Below are 20507 nucleotides of genomic sequence, written 5' to 3'. Positions count from 1 at the left end.
CACAGGCTACATACCCATAGAGTGGTGCACTGTAAGTTATTCCGCTCCACAAAAGTGGAGCCACAACAGACCTCGGCAACTATCGCCCTATAAGCCTGACTAGCTTGGTCTGCAAGGCTATGGAGCGCATCATGGAACTCATTAACAGAGACATCGGGAACCTCCAAACACTGGACCCTACCCAGTTCAGCTTTGCTAAGGGAAGATCATGCCTCCTAAACCTGGTGGACTTTGAGATAGTTACCAAGGCTATAGACGAGGGAAAGGTGGTACACACAGCCTACCTAGACCTCGCAAAAGCCTTCGACACCATTCTCCATTCTGGTATTACAGACAAGCTCACCAGCCTGAACATAAATCCCCTATGTCACAAGATGGGTTGCCAATTGGCTCACAGACAGAACCCATATGGTGAGAGTTGCGGGAGCTAGGTCTGACTACATCTGTTACAAGTGGCGTTCCCCAGGGCTCAATCTTAGGACCCCTCCTGTTCGGCATATACTTCTCAGAGGTACAGACAAGCACAGAAGGACTATGGCTGACCAAATTCGCAGACAATTGCAAACTAGGGGCTATAATTGACTCACCGGCTGACACAGACATCCTCCAGGAGGGTCTCACTGAGACTGATAGCTGGTGTCAAAATCATGGCCTCAAGCTAAATGCCAAAAAGTGCATAGTTATTCCATTTGGAAATAAAGTACCTACAAACTACCACATAGGTGGTAGTCCCCTAAATACGGAAAACATAATAAGGGATCTGGGGACCCAAGTAGATAGTAATCTCTCCTCTGATAGTCACAAAGTGGTTAGAAAATCCTTCTATGTGGCCCACCTAATCACAAAAGGGTTTGCATCCAGATAAAAAGAGGTCATTGTGCCCCTCTACTCATCAGACTCATCATAGAGTACAATGCCCAATTTGGGATGTACCTTACAAGACAGCTGCAACAACTGGAAATACCCCAAAAGTACCTAACCAAGAGGATCACTGGCCTCAAACAGATGACCTATGCAACTCCACTGAAGAAACTCCAGCTGTACTTGGTTGCATACCGCCTGCTCAGAGGTGATCTCTCTGCCTGACATACAAGGCCATGTCCAACCCAGAATTAATGGACATGCTCCACCTAAAGAAAACCTTATCTCCTCGAGCCACATGCTCTAGGGATCTCAACTTCACCACAACAATAAATAGGACATGCTGGAGGGATAGATTCCTGTCCCAGAGACTTCCCATGCTTTGGAACAAGATCCCAATCTACATTAGGCAGAGCTCCTCTCTAACACTCTTCAAGAGAAACCTTGACGAGTGGATGGGAAACAGAAAGTTTACCCCAGGGATCACTTCAATGGCTCTGCTGGACAGAGGCACAGGGAACTAATCTAAGGGGGCGGCGAAAGCCAACACATTCTGGCTAGGCTTATAAATGTCTTTGGGCAGATTAGGCAGGTACTAGGCTATGAGCTAAAAGAAATGCTATACAAACGAGACTGAGCTAAAAGAAAGGCTATACGAGACTGAGCTGTGTTCAAGAAGTAAGATATTGTTTAAGCATGAAGAAATTACCGTATTAAATCATATTATAGTAATACAGAATAAGTATCTGTTTTTGACAAAGATTAGAAGCACCCTATGAAATATGGTTGCTTTTATGTATACACAAATCCAAAAAGGTGGGAAGATTTATTTGAATAAATAAAGTCTTTTTACTGTTAACATAAATTCACTCATTATAGAGGATTTGCACTCTGGTATTAGGTCTAAGAAAAATGGGAAAGGATGCAGTAACAATTACAGAAATATTAAATACTGAACAGTTAAAAAGTATATTGAAAAGTGTGATTTTACTTATGCTAAGGCAAATTTAAGGAACTAGATGATTTTTGTAACGTATTCAAAAATCACTAAAAACAACAGAGTGGACTTATATCTGCTGATTCTACTGACCATATAAACACTGGCCCCAAATGCCATTTGGACAAATATTGGTATAGAACCTACAAAACAAATATATAAAAGACAGTGAATGGCAATACAGATTTAAATTTTTACCTAAATTCCTTTTTACATTTATGGGAAAAAAGCATAAAAATGATGGCAACACACAACAAGGACTCACTGGTGGAAGATAAAATTTCAAACAAAAATATAAGAAGGTATATTTTGAGTTAGAAAAAAGTATTTGCATAGGAAAAAAGAAATGGAATGAAAACACAGTAAAAGAGAATTTTCTTTTTTCCAACAAATGTATAAATCTTGTATTTATTAAAAATACAAGGACAGGAAGAGAACAGTAAATTTAACTGTGAAACAGCAATTTTTAACACAAGGGAAAAGGTTTCTCCCTTTTTTAAAAAAATGTTAAGACAGAAGGTTTATAGAACTGATGATATGGCAAAACTGACATGTTACTAAAAGTCAGGAAGCTATAATGAGAGAAGTGGAATATGCTGTACCATTTCAATAAAATATGGAGAAACTTTTGCCAAAAAAAGATTAGTAGCAAGAGTACAGGGTATTAATTATGCATTTTTTCACAGAAATGCAAAAATACCAGAAAGCTACATTTCTAGATGTCCTAAATGGATAAAATAAAATAACACTATCAAATGTAAAGAAGCTTGTGAAAAATATGTTTAATTAAATATTGTGGGACGAAATAGCCAGTGAATTGTTATGGCTAGGCTTGTATACGCCCTAGGGCCGATAGCCTAGTACCAAACTATGAATATGGGGAAAAAAGAGATATAGATAAAAAGGAGATAAAGACATTAGAAATTGATCGTGCTTATGTTTTATAAAATTGAATTATTACGAAAGTTATGCTATTAAGACTTCAGAAATGATTTCATATGGAATTAAGGAACTTATGGAACAAAGAAAAATAGGTTAAGAAGATGATAGTAATATATTAAAAAATGGTAAATTGTATTTTAAATGGAAAGACAAGACGCAAGGGTGTCATAAGGTTGTCTCATGTTTTAGCTACATCATTGGTAATTAGTCTTTAAATGACAGCATTTCTAGGTTCAAAATAATGTAATTGTATCACCATTTCATATTACACATTCACTGTGTTTTTTTGTTTTGTTTTTAATAAGTCTATGTCATTCAGAGAAAGCAAGTATTCTTACTGTGAACCAAAAATAATGTCAGGCAACAACCACCTTTAAGAAAAATGCTCATTTCATCCACAGTCAACATTAGAAAAACAGTTTCTTTCAAACTTTTTTTTATTGGACTAATATGGATTTTTACTATAACATCTGCTTGAGGTTTCAGATCACACAAGTCTTTTCTTTGAAGGTAACAAAGTGACATCCTTACATTCACCGCTGCAGTATTCCTTATGAATGGGATTCCTTGCCATGAAGCCCTCTGTTAAGCCAGTTTACAAAAGTCTACCATTCTTTAAGGTATGCTGAACGTCACATGTGCACTCCTTACGTAAGGTAGGGCATAAAGGTGACGTTCAGGCATACCATCCTCAGAACTACTTTGCCACCAGTCCAAACACTGTTTTATTTGCCAGTCTGTTGCATACATCCTTTTTCTCACCATTTTTCTGTTTGTTGGCTTTTCTGTGCTTACTCCTGTTTGCTGGAGTCCTCACAGTTGCAGACAAGTACCCAGTTGGGTTTTTGGTTACCTTTTCTGCTTGTTTTGTGCTGTTTGGAGTTAATGTCATCCAGGAAGGGCAAGTAGCAGTGTGGGAGACTGATTTCCCATAAAGATCGCCATACGTGTATTTTTTGCCTTGGTGCCGCTCACAACCATACATCTTGTTCAAATGGTCAGGCGTTTGTCCTCAAAACTCCTTTCCTTATACCTTGAGAACCAGTAACTTAAGCTTCTTGCTGCAGGTACTATGGATGGAACTTCCTGCCAAGGGTCAGCAGTCTGGGAAAAAGAAGGTGCATAAGGTAAGAACAGAATCTTCCGCTGTCCAGCCTCTGCCGAGACTTTCTCTTGACGTTATGTACCCAGAGGTTCACCCGGTTGTTTTTTTTCAGATTCTTCTACCGCGTCTGGGTTGGAGGCCGGTGAGGATCTGGCAGGCAGCACGTCTGACGAGGCTTTGCAGGTGTCAGTTTTGGGCATTCAGAGGGAGGGAACCACAGCTGACTGTTTCCGATGGGTCTAGTGGAGTTCCACAGTTTCTTTAGGGAAAAGGTTCCTACAGCAGTTGTGGAATGCCGTCCTAAGTCTGGGCTTTCTCAGGTTTCTCGGATGGCTGTCCCTTTAGAAAAGAAACAGAAAACTAACCAGGTTTCTTCTGCTCCTAGTAATCCACAAAGTGAGTGTCAGGCCTTTACACAGGGTTATTTAATGCTTTACTGTCGTTGTGGCCCCCTCAAGGGGTTTCAGTTCCTGCTCCTCCTTGGTCCACCTCTTCCCCTAAAAGGCCCAAAGAATTAAATTCTTCTGAGGTGGATTCTGATGACAACTCCCTTGCTTATTCTATCCAGATTCCTTCTCCTTTGGACTACGGGTCTGAGGAGGAGGATTCTCATACTCTAGATAATCCTTCTGTGGATATTTTCTTTGGGGACATGGTCTCTAGGATGAGGGAATTTTTTTAAGTGGGACTGTGCCCAGGTTTCGGATATCTACAAGAGGTACTATGAGTTATGCAGATGAAATCTCCTAACCCTTGGCCATTCCTCCTGTCTTGCCCGCTTTACTGGATTTTTTTTCCACTGCCTCCAAAGCGCTGGATTCTCTGCCCCCAGCTCACAGACGTAGGACAGATTTTGTAGGGTGCCTGAGGACTGTTCCTTTTTGTTTAAAATGCCCTGCTGCTGACCCCTATGTGGTGTCTGTAGCCTCAGATAAGCCATCCCAATTGCTTCCTTTGTCCAAATTACTGCCTTCTGACAAGGACAGTAGGACCATGGATAAGCTGGGTAAGAAAGTTTATACTTCATCTAACCTAACTTTTAGGGCTATTAATTATCAGACCCATATCTCTAGGCATGTTCATAGGTAGGTACTAAGCTATGTAGGGCCTATATAAGCCTAGCCAAAAGATACCCTGGCTTTTGCTACCCAAGAAAATTATTTTCCTGTGCCCCTGTCAAGCAGAGCCACAGAAGTGATCCCTGGGGTGAATTTCCTCTCTCCCATCCAATCATCACGATTTTTCTTGAACAGTGCTAATGAGGAGCTTTGTTTTGATACAGATAGGTAGTTTGTTCCAGAGTACGGGAAGTCTCTGGGACAGGAATCTATCCCTCCAGCATATTCTGTTTATTATGGTGACAAGGCTTAGGTTCCTAGAGCATGTAGCTCAGAGGGATTTGGATTTCTTTAAGTGGAGCATGTCCAACAGCTCTGGGTTTGACACAGCTTTGTATGTTAGGCAGAGATCGCCTCCGAGTAGGAGATATGCGACAGAGTAAACCTGGAGTTTTTTGAGACGGTCTGAATAGGGCATCTGTTTGAGGCCAGTAATCCTCTTTGTGAGGTATTTCTGCAGCCTTTCCACTTGTAGAGGTCTTGTGAGGTACATATTAAAAGGGGCATTGTACTCTATAATGGGCCTAATGAGTGATGAGTAGAGGGGAACAATGACCTCTTTTTTTCCTGGATGAGAAACCTTTTGTGATTAGGTGTGCCACTTAGAAGGATTTCCTGACTACTGTGGTGATGTGATTATCAAAGGAGAGACAACTGTCCACCTGTGTCCAAAGGTCTCTTATCACACTTTCGGTGTTATGTAGACTACCGCCTATGTGGTAGCTCATGGGTACAGAGTTTTTACCAAAAGGGAGGACAATGCACTTTTTGGCAAAGAGCTTGAGGCCATGGCTTTGACACCAGGCATCTGTCTCAGTGAGGCCCTTTTGTAGGATGTCCACATCGTTAGGAGTTTTGATTATGGTTCCTAGTTTGCAGTCACCTGCGAAATTTGTTAGCCAAAGACCTTCTGTGTTAGCCTGTACTTCAGAGAAGTAGATACCAAACAGGAGAGGACCTAGGACTGAACCCTGTGGTACTCCACTTGTCACTGGTATGAAGTTGGATTTAGAGTCTTCTACTTTTACAGTGTGGGTTCTGTCAGTCATCTAGTTGGCAACCCATCTTGTGACATAGGGATTTATACCTAGTTTACTGAGTTTATCTATAATTCCAGAGTGGGGGATAGTGTCAAAAGCCTTGGCAAGCTCTAGATAGGCTGTGTGAACCACCTTACCCTCATCTACAGTTTTGGTGACTGCTTCAAAGAAGTGACTGCTTCAAAGAAGTCTATCAGGTTTAGGAGACATGATCTGCCTTTTACAAACCCAAACTAGGTAAGGTCCAGAGTTTGGAGATTACCAATGTCATTGTTTATAAGTTCCATGATGATACGTTCCATAGCCTTGCAGACCAGGCTCGTCAGGCTAATAGGGCAGTAGTTCCCAGGGACTGTGGTGGATCCCAGTTTGTGGAGTGGGATAGCCATTGCTGTGCACCATTCAATGGGCACAAAGTCTGAGGTGAGGCTATGATTGAACATGGTACTTAAGTGGGGTGCCAGTTCATTCTGCAGTTCATGTAGAACGCAGCCTGGGATGTTGTCAGGTCCCATGGATGCTGTGTTCTTGGCTTTGGAGAGTGTTTTTTACCTGTGCAGCCATGATTACAGGAACTTTGCATTCTTCTAGTATAGAGATGGGCCCTTTAGGGGGTGGAGAGGGGTAAAGTTAGCACTGAACCTATCTGCCAGGATGTTGGCAATATCAGTTGGTTCTGTATATTTAGGGCCATTGTGCTGTAACTCAGAGCAGATCCGAGTGTTGCCATTGAGATTCTTGACATAGCTATAGAATGCTTTGTGGGTCTTTAGAATCAGTGGTGATTTTGTTTTTGTAACTAGCTTTGGAGGATTTTATGAGGGATCTCGGCTTCTTGCCGAGGCTGACCAGGGAGTTCCTCCACTGATGGGATTTTACTCTTTTTTGCAACAGTTTCTTTCTTCTGTTGTACAGTTTGTTTATGGCAGAGCACCACCAGGTTGGCTTCCTTTTTTTGGAGGATAGCATGTTAGGGATTGCATGATCCATGCACTCATGCAAGTGCTTATAAAGTGCATTGGTATAGGATTCAGCAGTCGTACCTCTATTGTCCGTCAGCATGGGGATCGTGAAGTTTGCCACTTCTGTCTTAAGAAGTGTGAAGTTGGCTTTGGAGAAATTTTTTACGGTGGTTTCCCTAATGGGAGGTGGGATGTGGATGTCTAGGGTGATTAGCTTGTGGTCAGATCTGACCAACGAGGAACTGACCTCTGGTGTGGAACACTAGTTGCCCATGTTGGTAATGACCAGGTCTAGGATAATGCTGCCCCTGGTGGGGGTGTTGATAAGCTGATCCAAGGCATTGGAATTTATGAATTCCAGAAAACGTTGAGCACAAGAGTTGGTACACGAGTAGTTTTCCCAGTTAATGGTGGGGTAGTTGAAATCACCCATTATTAGGGTGTTAGGTTGTACCCTAATATTTTCCAGTGTATCAAGAAATGAGGAGTGGGAATCCTGGGGCATGATGGGGGATCTGTAGCAAGCTACAATTTGGAATGCGGTCTTGCCCTAAGTTAGTTGCACTTGGATAATCTCGGATGCATTATGCTGAGCAACTAGCCTGGAGGTGTGGATATCCTTAATGAATATGGACACATCTCCACCTTTAGTGTTTCGGTCCAGGTTAGGTGGCCAAAAGGTGTGGTATGAATTATAGCCTGGTAATGCAGGGCTGCCCTCTGGAGCCTTGAACCAGGTCTCTGTCACTGCACAAATGTCAATGTTCTCCATTTTAAGGAGTGCCTCTCGAGTGAGTGCATTCTGAGGTTTAGACTTCTAGCATTACCCCCAGATTTTGTTTGATTGTACCCGTTATGGTGGTGAATTTATCATTTGAACCTTGCCTAAAAAAGGCACTATAGGGGTGGCAAGAGCCTTAGCCAATATCTGGAATCCCAAGGGCGACAGATGCAGGCCATCTCTAGCAAAGCATCATGGTTTCTTGATCATGTCATCCCAGCCAGACAGATGCTGGACCCCCTTAGAATGACACCAGAAGCTTAGCCAATTGAAGTCAATCATTTTGTCCTTGTACTGTGGTATCATTCTGGGTGATGCCAGGATGCTACTCAAGGCTAGGGTCATACCTGCCTGGGCTACAAGATCAGACAGCTCCCCCATGTCTCTTTTCATATAGTCCAGGGAGGTACATCTCAGGTCATTCACACCAACATGGACAATGACAGAGTCATATTTGTACTTCTTATGGAGTGACCCGAGTGCATGTGTTATGGGGTGGATCCTAGCACCTGACAGACAGCTGACAGTAACTTTCTCCTTGTTTAGCCTGGTGAGTGGAACATCAGTGTGCCTGGCTAGTCACCTAGGACTATCAGTGTGCCTGACTAGTCACCTATGCCTAGAGTGTTGGGTACGTTGTTGTGCCTTATGGGGTGTTGTTGACTGGCACACTGAGTTTGTGGGCTATATGTCATTTGGGTTGTGTTGGGGGTGGAGGTTGCTTGCGTTTCTGCTTTGGAGGTCGCTGTTGCTTGAGTAGATTTTTATTGAGAGCTTCCACGAATGTAGGTGTGTGTTTTGTGTTTCTGTGTGTGTGTTTTGGTGGTGTAGGATTTGAGGGACTATGTGATGAGTGTGGTGTGGTGCAAGTGTTTACCTTCTCCTCTTGAATGTCTAGTCCAGTCTTGGGTGAAGACAGCTTTGCATCCAGTTTGGCTATACAAGTGCATCTCTCACAGGTTGTAGTGTTGGGTGGTAGGAGGAGAGGGTTGTCTGTGTACATGAGGTAATTGCTGCATTGCCCCAAGATGCCCAGATTAATCAGGTAGACAGACCCTTAGACATGCCTGGATAGGTGCTTATTTACGAAGTACTAAAAACTGTTTTCTTCTAGACAAGTGAGAAAGGTTGAGTGCTGTAGTAATTTGTAGCTTATTTAGTGCTTACAATGAGTTCTGAACAAGTGCTGAGCTCAAAGAAACAGATTTGAGTGCTGAAACTAGAAAACTGGCTAGTTCTAAGAAACAAAATTAAGCTAAAAGGCTTCCCTCCAACACAGAAAGGCTTGGGGGCTCAGAAGCTTACAAACAGTCCTGGATACAGCAAATCTGTATCTGGACTAGACGACTTACAGGAAAGGCAGGAAACAAGCTTAGAAAATATATATATATTTTTGTAAAGTGGAAAGGAGGAGCAGAAACTAACTGTGTTGGCCTTCTCAAATGTTCTCCCTGGATTAGGTAGAATTGAGGTAATGACCCTAGACTGGGAGGAGTGTCCACATCAAATTTATTGTAGGGGTGGGCAACTGCAAAGCCACCGAGTATAAAAACAGGATACCAATAGGGACAGAGGATAAGAAACAAAAAATCAGAACAAACAAATCCAACCAGATGCTTAACAACTGTAGAAAATTTCACCTCACACACAGTGAAACTAGCTCGAAAAATATATGCCGACAATAAAAGTGCTATAAATAAGTCATAAAAATAAGCAAAAAACAGGATACTTAATGTTATTTATCACCGATTAGTTGGCTCAGAGCCCTTCCTCAGATTAGCTCAGTGTGAAATAGCTCTTCTTTCTCAGGCTTGTCAGTTTCTGATTTAACATAATCTGCTCTTTCCTTGCTTGAGACTTCCTCTCAGGTAGTTCTTCATTCTATCAAATGTAGTTCTGATGCAGCAGATGCCTCTTCAAGGGCTGCTGCTTCGGATTCAGTTCTGAGGAGATATTTGTGGCTTCGGCTTCAACCTTTGCATGATAATATTAAGGCTAAATTGCTGTATGCTTTTGGTGAAGCAGCGGCTACTGGTTTATTTAAGTCTATTCAGGACAGGGGGAAGGCTTTACAGAAGCTTATGCATGTCTGTTTCTCCTGTGCCTACATTTCAGCAGAACTACCCTTCTAAGCCAGCCTTTGTTCATAGGCAGTCTTGCCCTCCTTCTAAAGGTAAAAAGGGTGGTAAATGGACTCCTCCTGCTAAGGCCACAGACTGCAAGGATTCTTAAGCCTTATTTTCCTGACAAACCAGGTTTTGTCTATCCACCCACTCCCAGGCACATTCCTCTCTTTAATACTATCAAACAAAAACGGCTGTAGGTAAAACCAAGGTGCATAAAAACAAGAAGTAAAAACAAAAGAACAATGCACCAAGGTAGCACACAATAGCATCTTTAATAAAATAACAAAAGAAAACAGTAGTAAGCGCTTTCGCAACACTCAGTTGCTTCTTTAGACAAAATGTTAAGACAGCTCATTTCTTAAATACTCTTGAAACCAATTAGCATAATTAGTGATGTCATACCTGAAGGAGCATTTAAAGGCACAGACAAAAACTAAACATAAATCAGATAAAATACATAACATAAGCTTCTACTAAGCATAAAAAATATTTTTTTTTTAAAAATCAATTATGTAAAATTCATTCATAAGTAAGAGACAATAAATATTATGCTTAAAATTATTTGTTTAAGGCGTCTGGCTTTCAAAAAAGGAACCAGAGATGTGGTACCATTAAGACCTTGGTGCATTGTTCTTTTGTTTTTACATTCCTCTCTTTGCCTTTCTCATTCTATTCTTGTTTGGCTCCAGATCACCCAGAATTCCTGTGTGTTGTCAGGGTACTTCATGGCCTGGATTTCCCACCCTCCTTTTATGAGAATTACTCAGCCTCCTTGGGAGCAGCCCCCCCCCCTCAGAGGTTCTTCGGGACCTCTTGTCTCAGGGTACAATTCAAGAAGTGCCTGTGTCTCAAAGGGGGAAAAAGGATTTTATTCAAGAATATTTCTAGCGCCCAGAAAATAAGGTACTTTGAGATGTATTCTAGACCTCTCCCATCTGAACACCTTTCTGAAGGTGCCTTCCTTTTGGATGTTGTCCCTTTTTCCTCTCTTGCTCACTCAGGCCTTTCTGGTGTCTTTGGAACTCAAAGATGCTTATCTCCATATTCCAATACATCCTCTTTTCAGGAGATTCTTGCATTTCTCTGTTGCTTCCTGGCATTTTCAGTTGTGTTTTGCCTTTTGCCCTTTCTACTGCCCCAAGGGTTTTCACCAAATACCTCACTCCTGTGATTGCCTTTTGCAGGCTTCAAGGGATCCACATCTTTCCTTATTTGGATGACCTGCTGATTAAGGCATCTTCTCCAGAGGTCCTTTTGCAAAGTCTTCATTTTACCATTTCCCTTCTTCAGAGCCTGGGGTTCGTAATAAACTTCAAAATGTCATGCCTTTCTGGGCTGCAGATTTCAAACAGTGCCAATGCTGGCATCCCTGCTTCATCCAAAGGCATGAACTCTCATTTCTTTCATTCAAACCTTTCAAACTCTTCTTACCTTGACCTCCATTTCAGCCAGGGAGTTTGAGAGCTCTGGGGTTCATGGCTTCCACTATTCTGATGTTTCCTCTGGCCAAACTCCACATGAGGAAGTTTGTGATTTCTGAAGTCGGTGTGGCTTCAGCATGCGCATCCTCTAGACTTTTATGTTCCTCTTTTCCCGTATCTCAAGAAAACATCTGTGGTGGGTTCAGCAGTTGTCTCTGAATCTGTATCTCCCTTTTCAGCCTCAGCTTCCATCTCAGGATCTGTTCACAGATGCTTCAGACATGGGATGGGGAGCAAAGTTTGGCTCCCTGAAGGTTCGGGGAGTGTGGTCACCTCTTCAGCGGAAGGAGCACATCAACATCAGAGAGATGAGGGCTCTTATGCTGGCTCTTTAGGCCTTTCATCCTCTTTTTCTCTGCAGGGCATCTCAAGGTATTCACAGGCAATACCACAGTTATGTGGTATATCAACAGAGGGGTACGAGATCCTATAGCCTTTGCCAGCTGGCACTTCTGGTATGGAGTCTGGCTATCAAATATCGTGCGACTCTTCAGGCAGTTTACATTTCCTTCAGATCGGAATGTCGTGGCAGACAATCTGAGCAGGTCCTTCACTCAATCCCACCAATTGATGCTTTACAGGGATGTGTTTCTGGACATTGTTCACCAATGGGGTACTCCAAGTAGATCTCTTTACGTCCCCTCTGAACAGACAACTTCCTCGGTTTTGTACCAGAGTCCCAGTCCCTCTGGTATGGAAGGTGGATGCCCTCTCATTTTCTTGGAAGGGGATGTTTCTTTATGCATTCCCCCCTTCTTCTCATTCCAAGAGTCCTGATCAATGCTCAACAGGATGCTCCCAAAATCTTGCTAGTGACTCCCTTTTGGCCACAACAGCACTGGTTCCCTCTACTTCTGCATCTAGACAAGGGCAATCACCACAAGTTACCTCATAGGATGGATCTCCTCACACAAAACAAGGACGTGCTGCAGGTCCTGCAGGAGCCTAGGAAATCCTACTTATCTAAATGAAAGTTGTTTTCTATATGGTGTCCTTCTTGTGACCTGGACCCACTTTCTGAGGATGTTCCTTTGTTTTTGTTTTTTTATTTGTGTTAGTTGCTCAATGCTAGTTTGGCCTATTCTTCTACTAAAGCCTACTTATCAGCTCTTTCTGCTTGTCTGCCTTTAACTCCCCCGTTAGCTACTAGATTTGAGGCCAAGCAATTTCTTAAAGGCCACGGTGGTGCAGCGGTTAGCGTTGCTGCCTCCCAGCAAGAGGTTCTCTGGTTCAATTCTCGGCTGGGTTGCCTTCTGTGTGGAGTCTGCATATCCTCCCTATGGGTGCATGGGTTTCCTCCAGGTGGTCCGGTTTCCTCCCACATCCCAAAGACATGCAGTAGGTGGATTGGGCACTCTAAATTGGCCCTAGGTGCGAGTGTGTGTTCCTTCTGTGGAAGGTTGGGAGCCAGGCTGGCAACTCAAACACTGTAAAACACCACTGCCAATCATGAGCGGACAGATGATCCACTGTGGTGACCCCTAACCGGGAAAAAGCTGAAAGAAGAAGAATATTAGACCTCCCAAGAAGCCTGTTCCTCCTCCCTGGGATCTTAATTTTGCACTGGAAAAATTGACTCGGCTCCTTTTGAGCCTGCTGTTTCAGCTTCCTTGCAACATTGCTCTTGGAAGACAGTTCTTTTGTTAGCTCTTACTTCTGCCAAACGGCTGTCCGAGTTGCAAGCCCTTTTTTGGTATTTCATGAGGGCAGGGTGTCCTAGCGTACTAATCCTTCTTTCACGCCCAAGGTGGTTAATGAGATGTCAGTCTATTAATCTGCCTACTTTTTTCCCCACAGTGAGAGGGTGCTGCATACCTTAGATGTGCACAGACAGCTCAGATTTCATTTGGATAAAACTAAAGTTATCAGAAAGTCTGACCAGTTATTCGTTTCCTTTCATCCTAGGTCTTTAGGTTTGGCTGTTTCCAAGCAAACTTATTTCCACTTGGACTTCAAAGGCTATTTCCTTTTTTTAAACTTTTCATAGCGAGAATCTTCCTTCTTCTATAGAGGCTCATTCCACAACAATGTGGCTTCTTCTGGTGGTTTTTTCAAAGGGTTAGATACTAATTCTATTCTTGAAGCTGCTACCTAGACTTCTGTGCACACCTTTACCAAACATTACCAGTTGAATGGTATCTCCAGAGCCAGAGCTGGTTTTGCTGCTGCCGTTCTTTATGGCTTCTTAGAGGGCTCTGCTGCTTCCTCCTCCCAGGTTTCTTCTTGAGCTTTTGTATTCTCCCATCCATAAGGAATACTGCAGTGGTGAATGTAAGGACATAGTACAGTTGTGTAAAATCTTACTAAAACAGTAGATGTCCTTGCGTCCTTGCCTTCACTGCTGCAGTATTCAATCCTTCTCTCCATCCCCCTGGTGTTTTTCCCCACTCTGGCTGTGCGGATTCTCCTTGGACTGCTTTTCCTACTGGGGCAATCTGTTCTGAGGATGGTACGCCTGAACGTCACCTTTATACCCTACCTTATGTAAGGAGTGCGCAGGTGACATTCAGCTAACCTTAAAGCAACAGTAGACTTCTGTAAACTGGCCAGATGGAGGGCTTCACGGCAGGGAATCCCTACGGAATACTGCAGCGGTGAAGGCAAGAATATCTACCATTATGGTAAGATTTTACACAACTGTACTTTCATGATGAATACAGCAATTTAACACCCACTGATGCATGTAATTTAATAAATTAATAACATGATAACTGAACAAACTATAAATTTGTTTTTCTCCCATTAACTAAAAAATATATTTGTCAGAGAAAATTCTAGTGTGCTGCTTGAATGTTTAACCAAATAATAAACACACATTTCCCCCTCTCATGCATGTGCAAATACATGACAACATTGTGCTTTAGAAATGTAAAATAAAACTTAATACTTCAACATTTAAATTATATAACTACAAAAAATGAATAAAACAGAGTTTCTGATCGTTCAAATGTGGCGGCTAAGTTATGCATACTGAGTAGTAAGAAATCTACTTTATTGTGAATATGCCCAATTTTACGTTAAATATAGAAATGGGAGCAAATAATCAGATGTGAAAAATATTAGCTGTGGAATTAGTATAGAAATTATAAAATGATTCTAAAGTACTTACAACAAAGTTAAATGGTTGGGAAAAGACAAAAGAAAACACTAACTATAAAACAAAGAATACATACATTTGTATATTTATATGAAAAATGCACAAAGACAGACATTAAAGAAAAAGGCTTATTAAGAGACTGTAAAAATGTCAGACTATACAATGGAAAGTATAGTTGTGTAAACTGAACTAATCATATCAGTAGAAGTTTTAATGATCACTGCTGCAGAAGCCTTAGCTATATGAGTTATATCCCCCTTTACCACGCCCACATTAAGTCAATCATTTTGTAAAATGCCCACTTTGGCATGTATCTGTCTAGACACATGCAACAACTGGAATGCCCACAAGTCCGAAAGAATAGGTCTTGCATGGACCACTTTAAAGCCTTATCACTATACTCGGCATCCAACAAGAGTGCTAAGAGGTGACTTGTGTCTGGGATAAAAGGCATCCTCTGACCCAATACTGATGGACCGACTGAACATCAGCAAGTTAAACGGCATCAGAAATATTCCGTCCATGTATGAAAATGAAATGGTGTGGACAGACGGATATACATCACAGAGGATAACACTGTTCCAGAACAGACCATCCATTCAAGCAATACAAAGCACATCCATGTCCATATTCAAATGCAACTTGGATCCAAGGATGGGTAATCGAAAACACACCCTAGGTTACCCCCTTGTGCCACTAAAGGCTAGAGGCAGTTCCTAAATGCTACATCCCTGACATGGGTCCCCTCAAATTATCTATGGTAAGAACACAGTTATTCTCACTAAGACATCAACTATGACATAGGTTAGACCAATCAAATGTTAATTCAAGCACCAAAAGGGAAACTGGTTAAGCTTAAAACATCCTCCAAGTCAACATGTTGTGGTAGTAAATAGTTTTTAAAAAATTGCCCTTTTTAGAGCAGTAAGTGCCCCCCAAAGCACATCCATGTCCATATTCAAATGCAACTTGGATCCAAGGATGGGTAATCGAAAACACACCCTAGGTTACCCCCTTGTGCCACTAAAGGCTAGAGGCAGTTCCTAAATGCTACATCCCTTACATGGGTCCCCTCAAATTATCTATGGTAAGAACACAGTTATTCTCACTAAGACTAATATACAATTATCAACTATGGCATAGGTTAGACCAATCAAATGTGAATTCAAGCACCAAAAGGGAAACTGGTTAAGCTTAAAACGTCCTCCAAGTCAACATGTTGTGGTAGTAAATAGTTTTTAAAAATTGCCCTTTTTAGAGCAGTAAGTGCCCCCCAAAGCACATCCATGTCCATATTCAAATGCAACTTGGATCCAAGGATGGGTAATCGAAAACACACCCTAGGTTACCCCCTTGTGCCACTAAAGGCTAGAGGCAGTTCCTAAATGCTACATCCCTTACATGGGTCCCCTCAAATTATCTATGGTAAGAACACAGTTATTCTCACTAAGACTAATATACAATTATCAACTATGACATAGGTTAGACCAATCAAATGTTAATTCAAGCACCAAAAGGGAAACTGGTTAAGCTTAAAACGTCCTCCAAGTCAACATGTTGTGGTAGTAAATAGTTTTTAAAAAATTGCCCTTTTTAGAGCAGTAAGTGCCCCCCAAAGCACATCCATGTCCATATTCAAATGCAACTTGGATCCAAGGATGGGTAATCGAAAACACACCCTAGGTTACCCCCTTGTGCCACTAAAGGCTAGAGGCAGTTCCTAAATGCTACATCCCTTACATGGGTCCCCTCAAATTATCTATGGTAAGAACACAGTTATTCTCACTAAGACTAATATACAATTATCAACTATGACATAGGTTAGACCAATCAAATGTTAATTCAAGCACCAAAAGGGAAACTGGTTAAGCTTAAAACGTCCTCCAAGTCAACATATTGTGGTAGTAAATAGTTTTTAAAAAATTGCCCTTTTTAGAGCAGTAAGTGCCCCCCAAAGCACATCCATGTCCATATTCAAATGCAACTTGGATCCAAGGATGGGTAATCGAAAACACACCCTAGGTTACCCCCTTGTGCCACTAAAGGCTAGAGGCAGTTCCTAAATGCTACATCCCTTACATGGGTCCCTCAAATTATCTATGGTAAGAACACAGTTATTCTCACTAAGACTAATATACAATTATCAACTATGACATAGGTTAGACCAATCAAATGTTAATTCAAGCACCAAAAGGGAAACTGGTTAAGCTTAAAACGTCCTCCAAGTCAACATATTGTGGTAGTAAATAGTTTTTAAAAAATTGCCCTTTTTAGAGCAGTAAGTGCCCCCCAAAGCACATCCATGTCCATATTCAAATGCAACTTGGATCCAAGGATGGGTAATCGAAAACACACCCTAGGTTACCCCCTTGTGCCACTAAAGGCTAGAGGCAGTTCCTAAATGCTACATCCCTTACATGGGTCCCCTCAAATTATCTATGGTAAGAACACAGTTATTCTCACTAAGACTAATATACAATTATCAACTATGACATAGGTTAGACCAATCAAATGTTAATTCAAGCACCAAAAGGGAAACTGGTTAAGCTTAAAACGTCCTCCAAGTCAACATATTGTGGTAGTAAATAGTTTTTAAAAAATTGCCCTTTTTAGAGCAGTAAGTGCCCCCCAAAGCACATCCATGTCCATATTCAAATGCAACTTGGATCCAAGGATGGGTGTCGAAAACACACCCTAGGTTACCCCTTGTGCCACTAAAGGCTAGAGGCAGTTCCTAAATGCTACATCCCTTACATGGGTCCCTCAAATTATCTATGGTAAGAACACAGTTATTCTCACTAAGACTAATATACAATTATCAACTATGACATAGGTTAGACCAATCAAATGTTAATTCAAGCACCAAAAGGGAAACTGGTTAAGCTTAAAACGTCCTCCAAGTCAACATGTTGTGGTAGTAAATAGTTTTTTAAAAATTGCCCTTTTTAGAGCAGTAAGTGCCCCCCCCCACACACACACACACACACACACACACACACACACACACACCTTCAACAGCTTCTGGCACCACTGCATTCCAAAATATAACTTCTGCCTCTCCTTGTCACAAAAATAAACTTTAAAGAATATGAATATATATTATATAAAGTCAAAACTCCATGTCAGTTTAAAACATACTGCATTACCACTAATTAATGGCAGAAAATCTGACAGCACAATCAGCTAAAACATTACCCACCAGCTGAAAAAACAAAACAGATTCTTTCATTTGGTGCCAATGGACAATTACTGGAAATGGTCAAACAGCTAACTATAATTATTTAGGCTTGCAAATAAAATAATCTCTCACCCGGACTTGGTATATAACCGTTTTCAAAAGCACGACACAATAATTTCATAGGACTAAGAAACCAATTAAATACAGCGAACTAGGCGTGGGTTATCATTTCTTTTCTCTCCTCTGACCGCAGTTGACAACTAACGTCCAACTCCTAGAGCACACCTACTGTAAGGGAAGAAGGAAGAGGTGTACATTCAAGTTCCAAAAATAAGTAAAGCCAGTAGGGACGGGGATTACATATGCACGACGATTATGTTACCACGGCAGCAGCATCCCCCTGCGAATGGTCTGGTTTTAGAAGGTCCTCGCGTTAAAGTAAAGGCGCCCTGTTTTTGAGGTGGGGACAGCATTTTTCGACCCTTTGCCATTAACACAGGACACTAAAATACTACTAGGTTCGGCTACTCTACACAATTTTGTCATAATAACTCAAAAACTTCTAACTGTACAGGCTGAATCAAAGAAACGATTCATAGCTAAAGACAGCGAATCTACATATAAAATTAAAAAAAATTAAATCTGAAAACACTTAACTGAGCAAGTGTTATACTACCTACATTACAATGCATATATTATTTTTATTTTCACTAAACCACCATCACAACTAATATAAACGAACCTTCACGATCGGTGCACAAAATGCTACTTTGCAATATCCAAACTATAAACACACAGTGACATAACAGAATGAAGAATGTAAGCTTAACTGCACAGCCAAACGAAACTGAAACCCAGCAGTGTATTAAGTTTTATTTTTACTTTCTAATCTTAAAACACACATGCAATTAACTTTCATTCACGTAGTTAACATAACCTCCAGAAAAATTGAAATAAAATCTGCATACGCCAGTCAGTGCAGCAATTCTTGTGGGCTTATAATAACAGATAATATAATAACGGAGAAATATATTGTTAGTTTTAATTAAAACTAAGATTGCATTTTTTCAGTCAGTTGGCACGCCAACATTGGAATCTGATAATAAAGTGATCAATGTCTACTGCTGCAGACAAAAAAACTGCTGGTAACTTTTGTTGACAAATCTGGCAAACCTTACAAAAAAAAAAAAGTAATACTAGACCCCGGGAATTAAAGGCATAAACTGTTAAGGTAATAATTTCCCATACTAAGGTGCCACCATACGGAACTCAGATACCCAGAAACCAAAAGATAAATGATTGAGAGGTTTGCTGGGTAATGTAGTGCTTCCCGACAGACTATCAATACCGTTGTAATACAGTTAGCCACAAAAAAGAACTAACTTCTCCATGATGCTTAGCGGCTTTTTTCTGACTCCCCCTCCCCAACTCACTATCAGAGCAGCAACAGTAAACAAGGTGCAGGACTGGGCACACAAGCACATACCATTGCAAGGCAAGGTAAATAGATTGCAGTATGTTGCTTTACCTATATCAATTGCGAACCTCTTGGCATTTTCAAGATTACGGAAAATTTCATCTGGAGGAAGAGTGATGCTCTTATCCATGCTGTGGTTAGACGTGCTTTTCCCATTGCACGCAGCCATTTTATTGTTGCCTGGTTGGCTATCGTACGCGTTATCGTTACGTAAAGTATGATAATAAAGTGCTTAGTATGTTAAACCGTGGTGGGCGGAAGATAAACTGTAATAAACCACGCCCTTAGAGGCGTGGAACGGGCGGGACGCGCGCGCGCGTGTGTGTGTGTGTGTGTGTGTGTGTGTGTGTGTGTGTTTTATCGGTGTCAGTAGTGAAACAGGTAAGACACTCGTCTTTGGAGCAGAAGGTTCTGTTCCCACACCAATTAGATCGATTCATAGCTGTCAACCTCTTGGCACAAAAAATCCTGACCAAACCAAATAATGTGGGGGACAAAGCACCAAAAATACAGACACATTTTAAATATCGCTCTTATAAACTTAGAAAGTTGATAAAATATCTTGTGTTACCATGCACTTTTTGAAGGATATTAAGTCTGAAACTCAAATGCCTGTCATTATATAATTAATTAATTTCTCAATGAGTTGCCACAAAAATCCAAAAAACCCACACATTTTATGAGGAACAGACCAAAAATATGAGGCAAAAAATCTGGACATTCTGTGAAAATCTGGACAGCTGAGAAGTATGGATTGATTTCTGATATGCAGAGCAGCATATGTGAGGTGCTTCATTCCTGAGTGTGCAGTTAATTGGAGGAGACCTTAAATTGATGCCCCATCTGCTCCATCTGGTGGTAGCTCAGGTGTCTGTAAAAGATCCCATAGCACCTATGGAAAAGAGTAGAGGGGTTTCCCTGATGCCCTCACCAAACTCCCCCAAATAGTACAAATACCACCTCGGGTTTCCCCTGAAAAGAAGTTACTAGCCTAGTGGGACTCACCTGGTCAACAAAGAATAAAATAATACTTTATTAAACTTTTTAACATATGAATATCTGAAAATAAAACCGCCCATTAAACAGCAAATAACAATAATTCTATACAGATGCAGCCATATCAAACTATCTATAATAATTCAGCAGTTGTGTCAATGTGGAGCTTTTCTCCCCAGTCTTCTGCTGAAAATGGGATATTATCCCAGTCGGACATTCCCAGTAAACAAATGTCAAATAAAAATAAATTAATAAAATAATTCATCAGTATATCTCCAATAAGGTACTCAACTTCAGCCAACAATTATACTTAGAAGTTATTCTAGTTGTTCTCATCTTAATAGCT

At 41.2% G+C, this 20507-nt stretch overlaps 1 protein-coding gene across 1 annotated transcript in view; it reads right to left on the bottom strand.

Moving 5' to 3' along the window:
* Positions 1–19394, bottom strand: part of PANK4 (pantothenate kinase 4 (inactive)) — a 1309469-nt gene extending 1290075 nt beyond the window's left edge. The window contains exon 1 of the mRNA XM_044063577.1: positions 19217–19394. Within this exon, the coding sequence (XP_043919512.1) occupies positions 19217–19334 (118 nt within the window). The 5' untranslated portion in view covers positions 19335–19394. The remainder of the gene's footprint in view (positions 1–19216) is intronic.
* Positions 19395–20507: the final 1113 nt, after the last annotated feature.

This window comes from Protopterus annectens, chromosome 2.part1 (assembly GCF_019279795.1).
Source record: "Protopterus annectens isolate FY-2018-M chromosome 2.part1, PAN1.0, whole genome shotgun sequence".
Classification (NCBI taxonomy): Eukaryota; Metazoa; Chordata; order Ceratodontiformes; family Protopteridae; genus Protopterus; species Protopterus annectens.
Note: the sequence above shows the minus strand (reverse complement) of the source record. Positions and strands in the feature narration are given on the sequence as shown.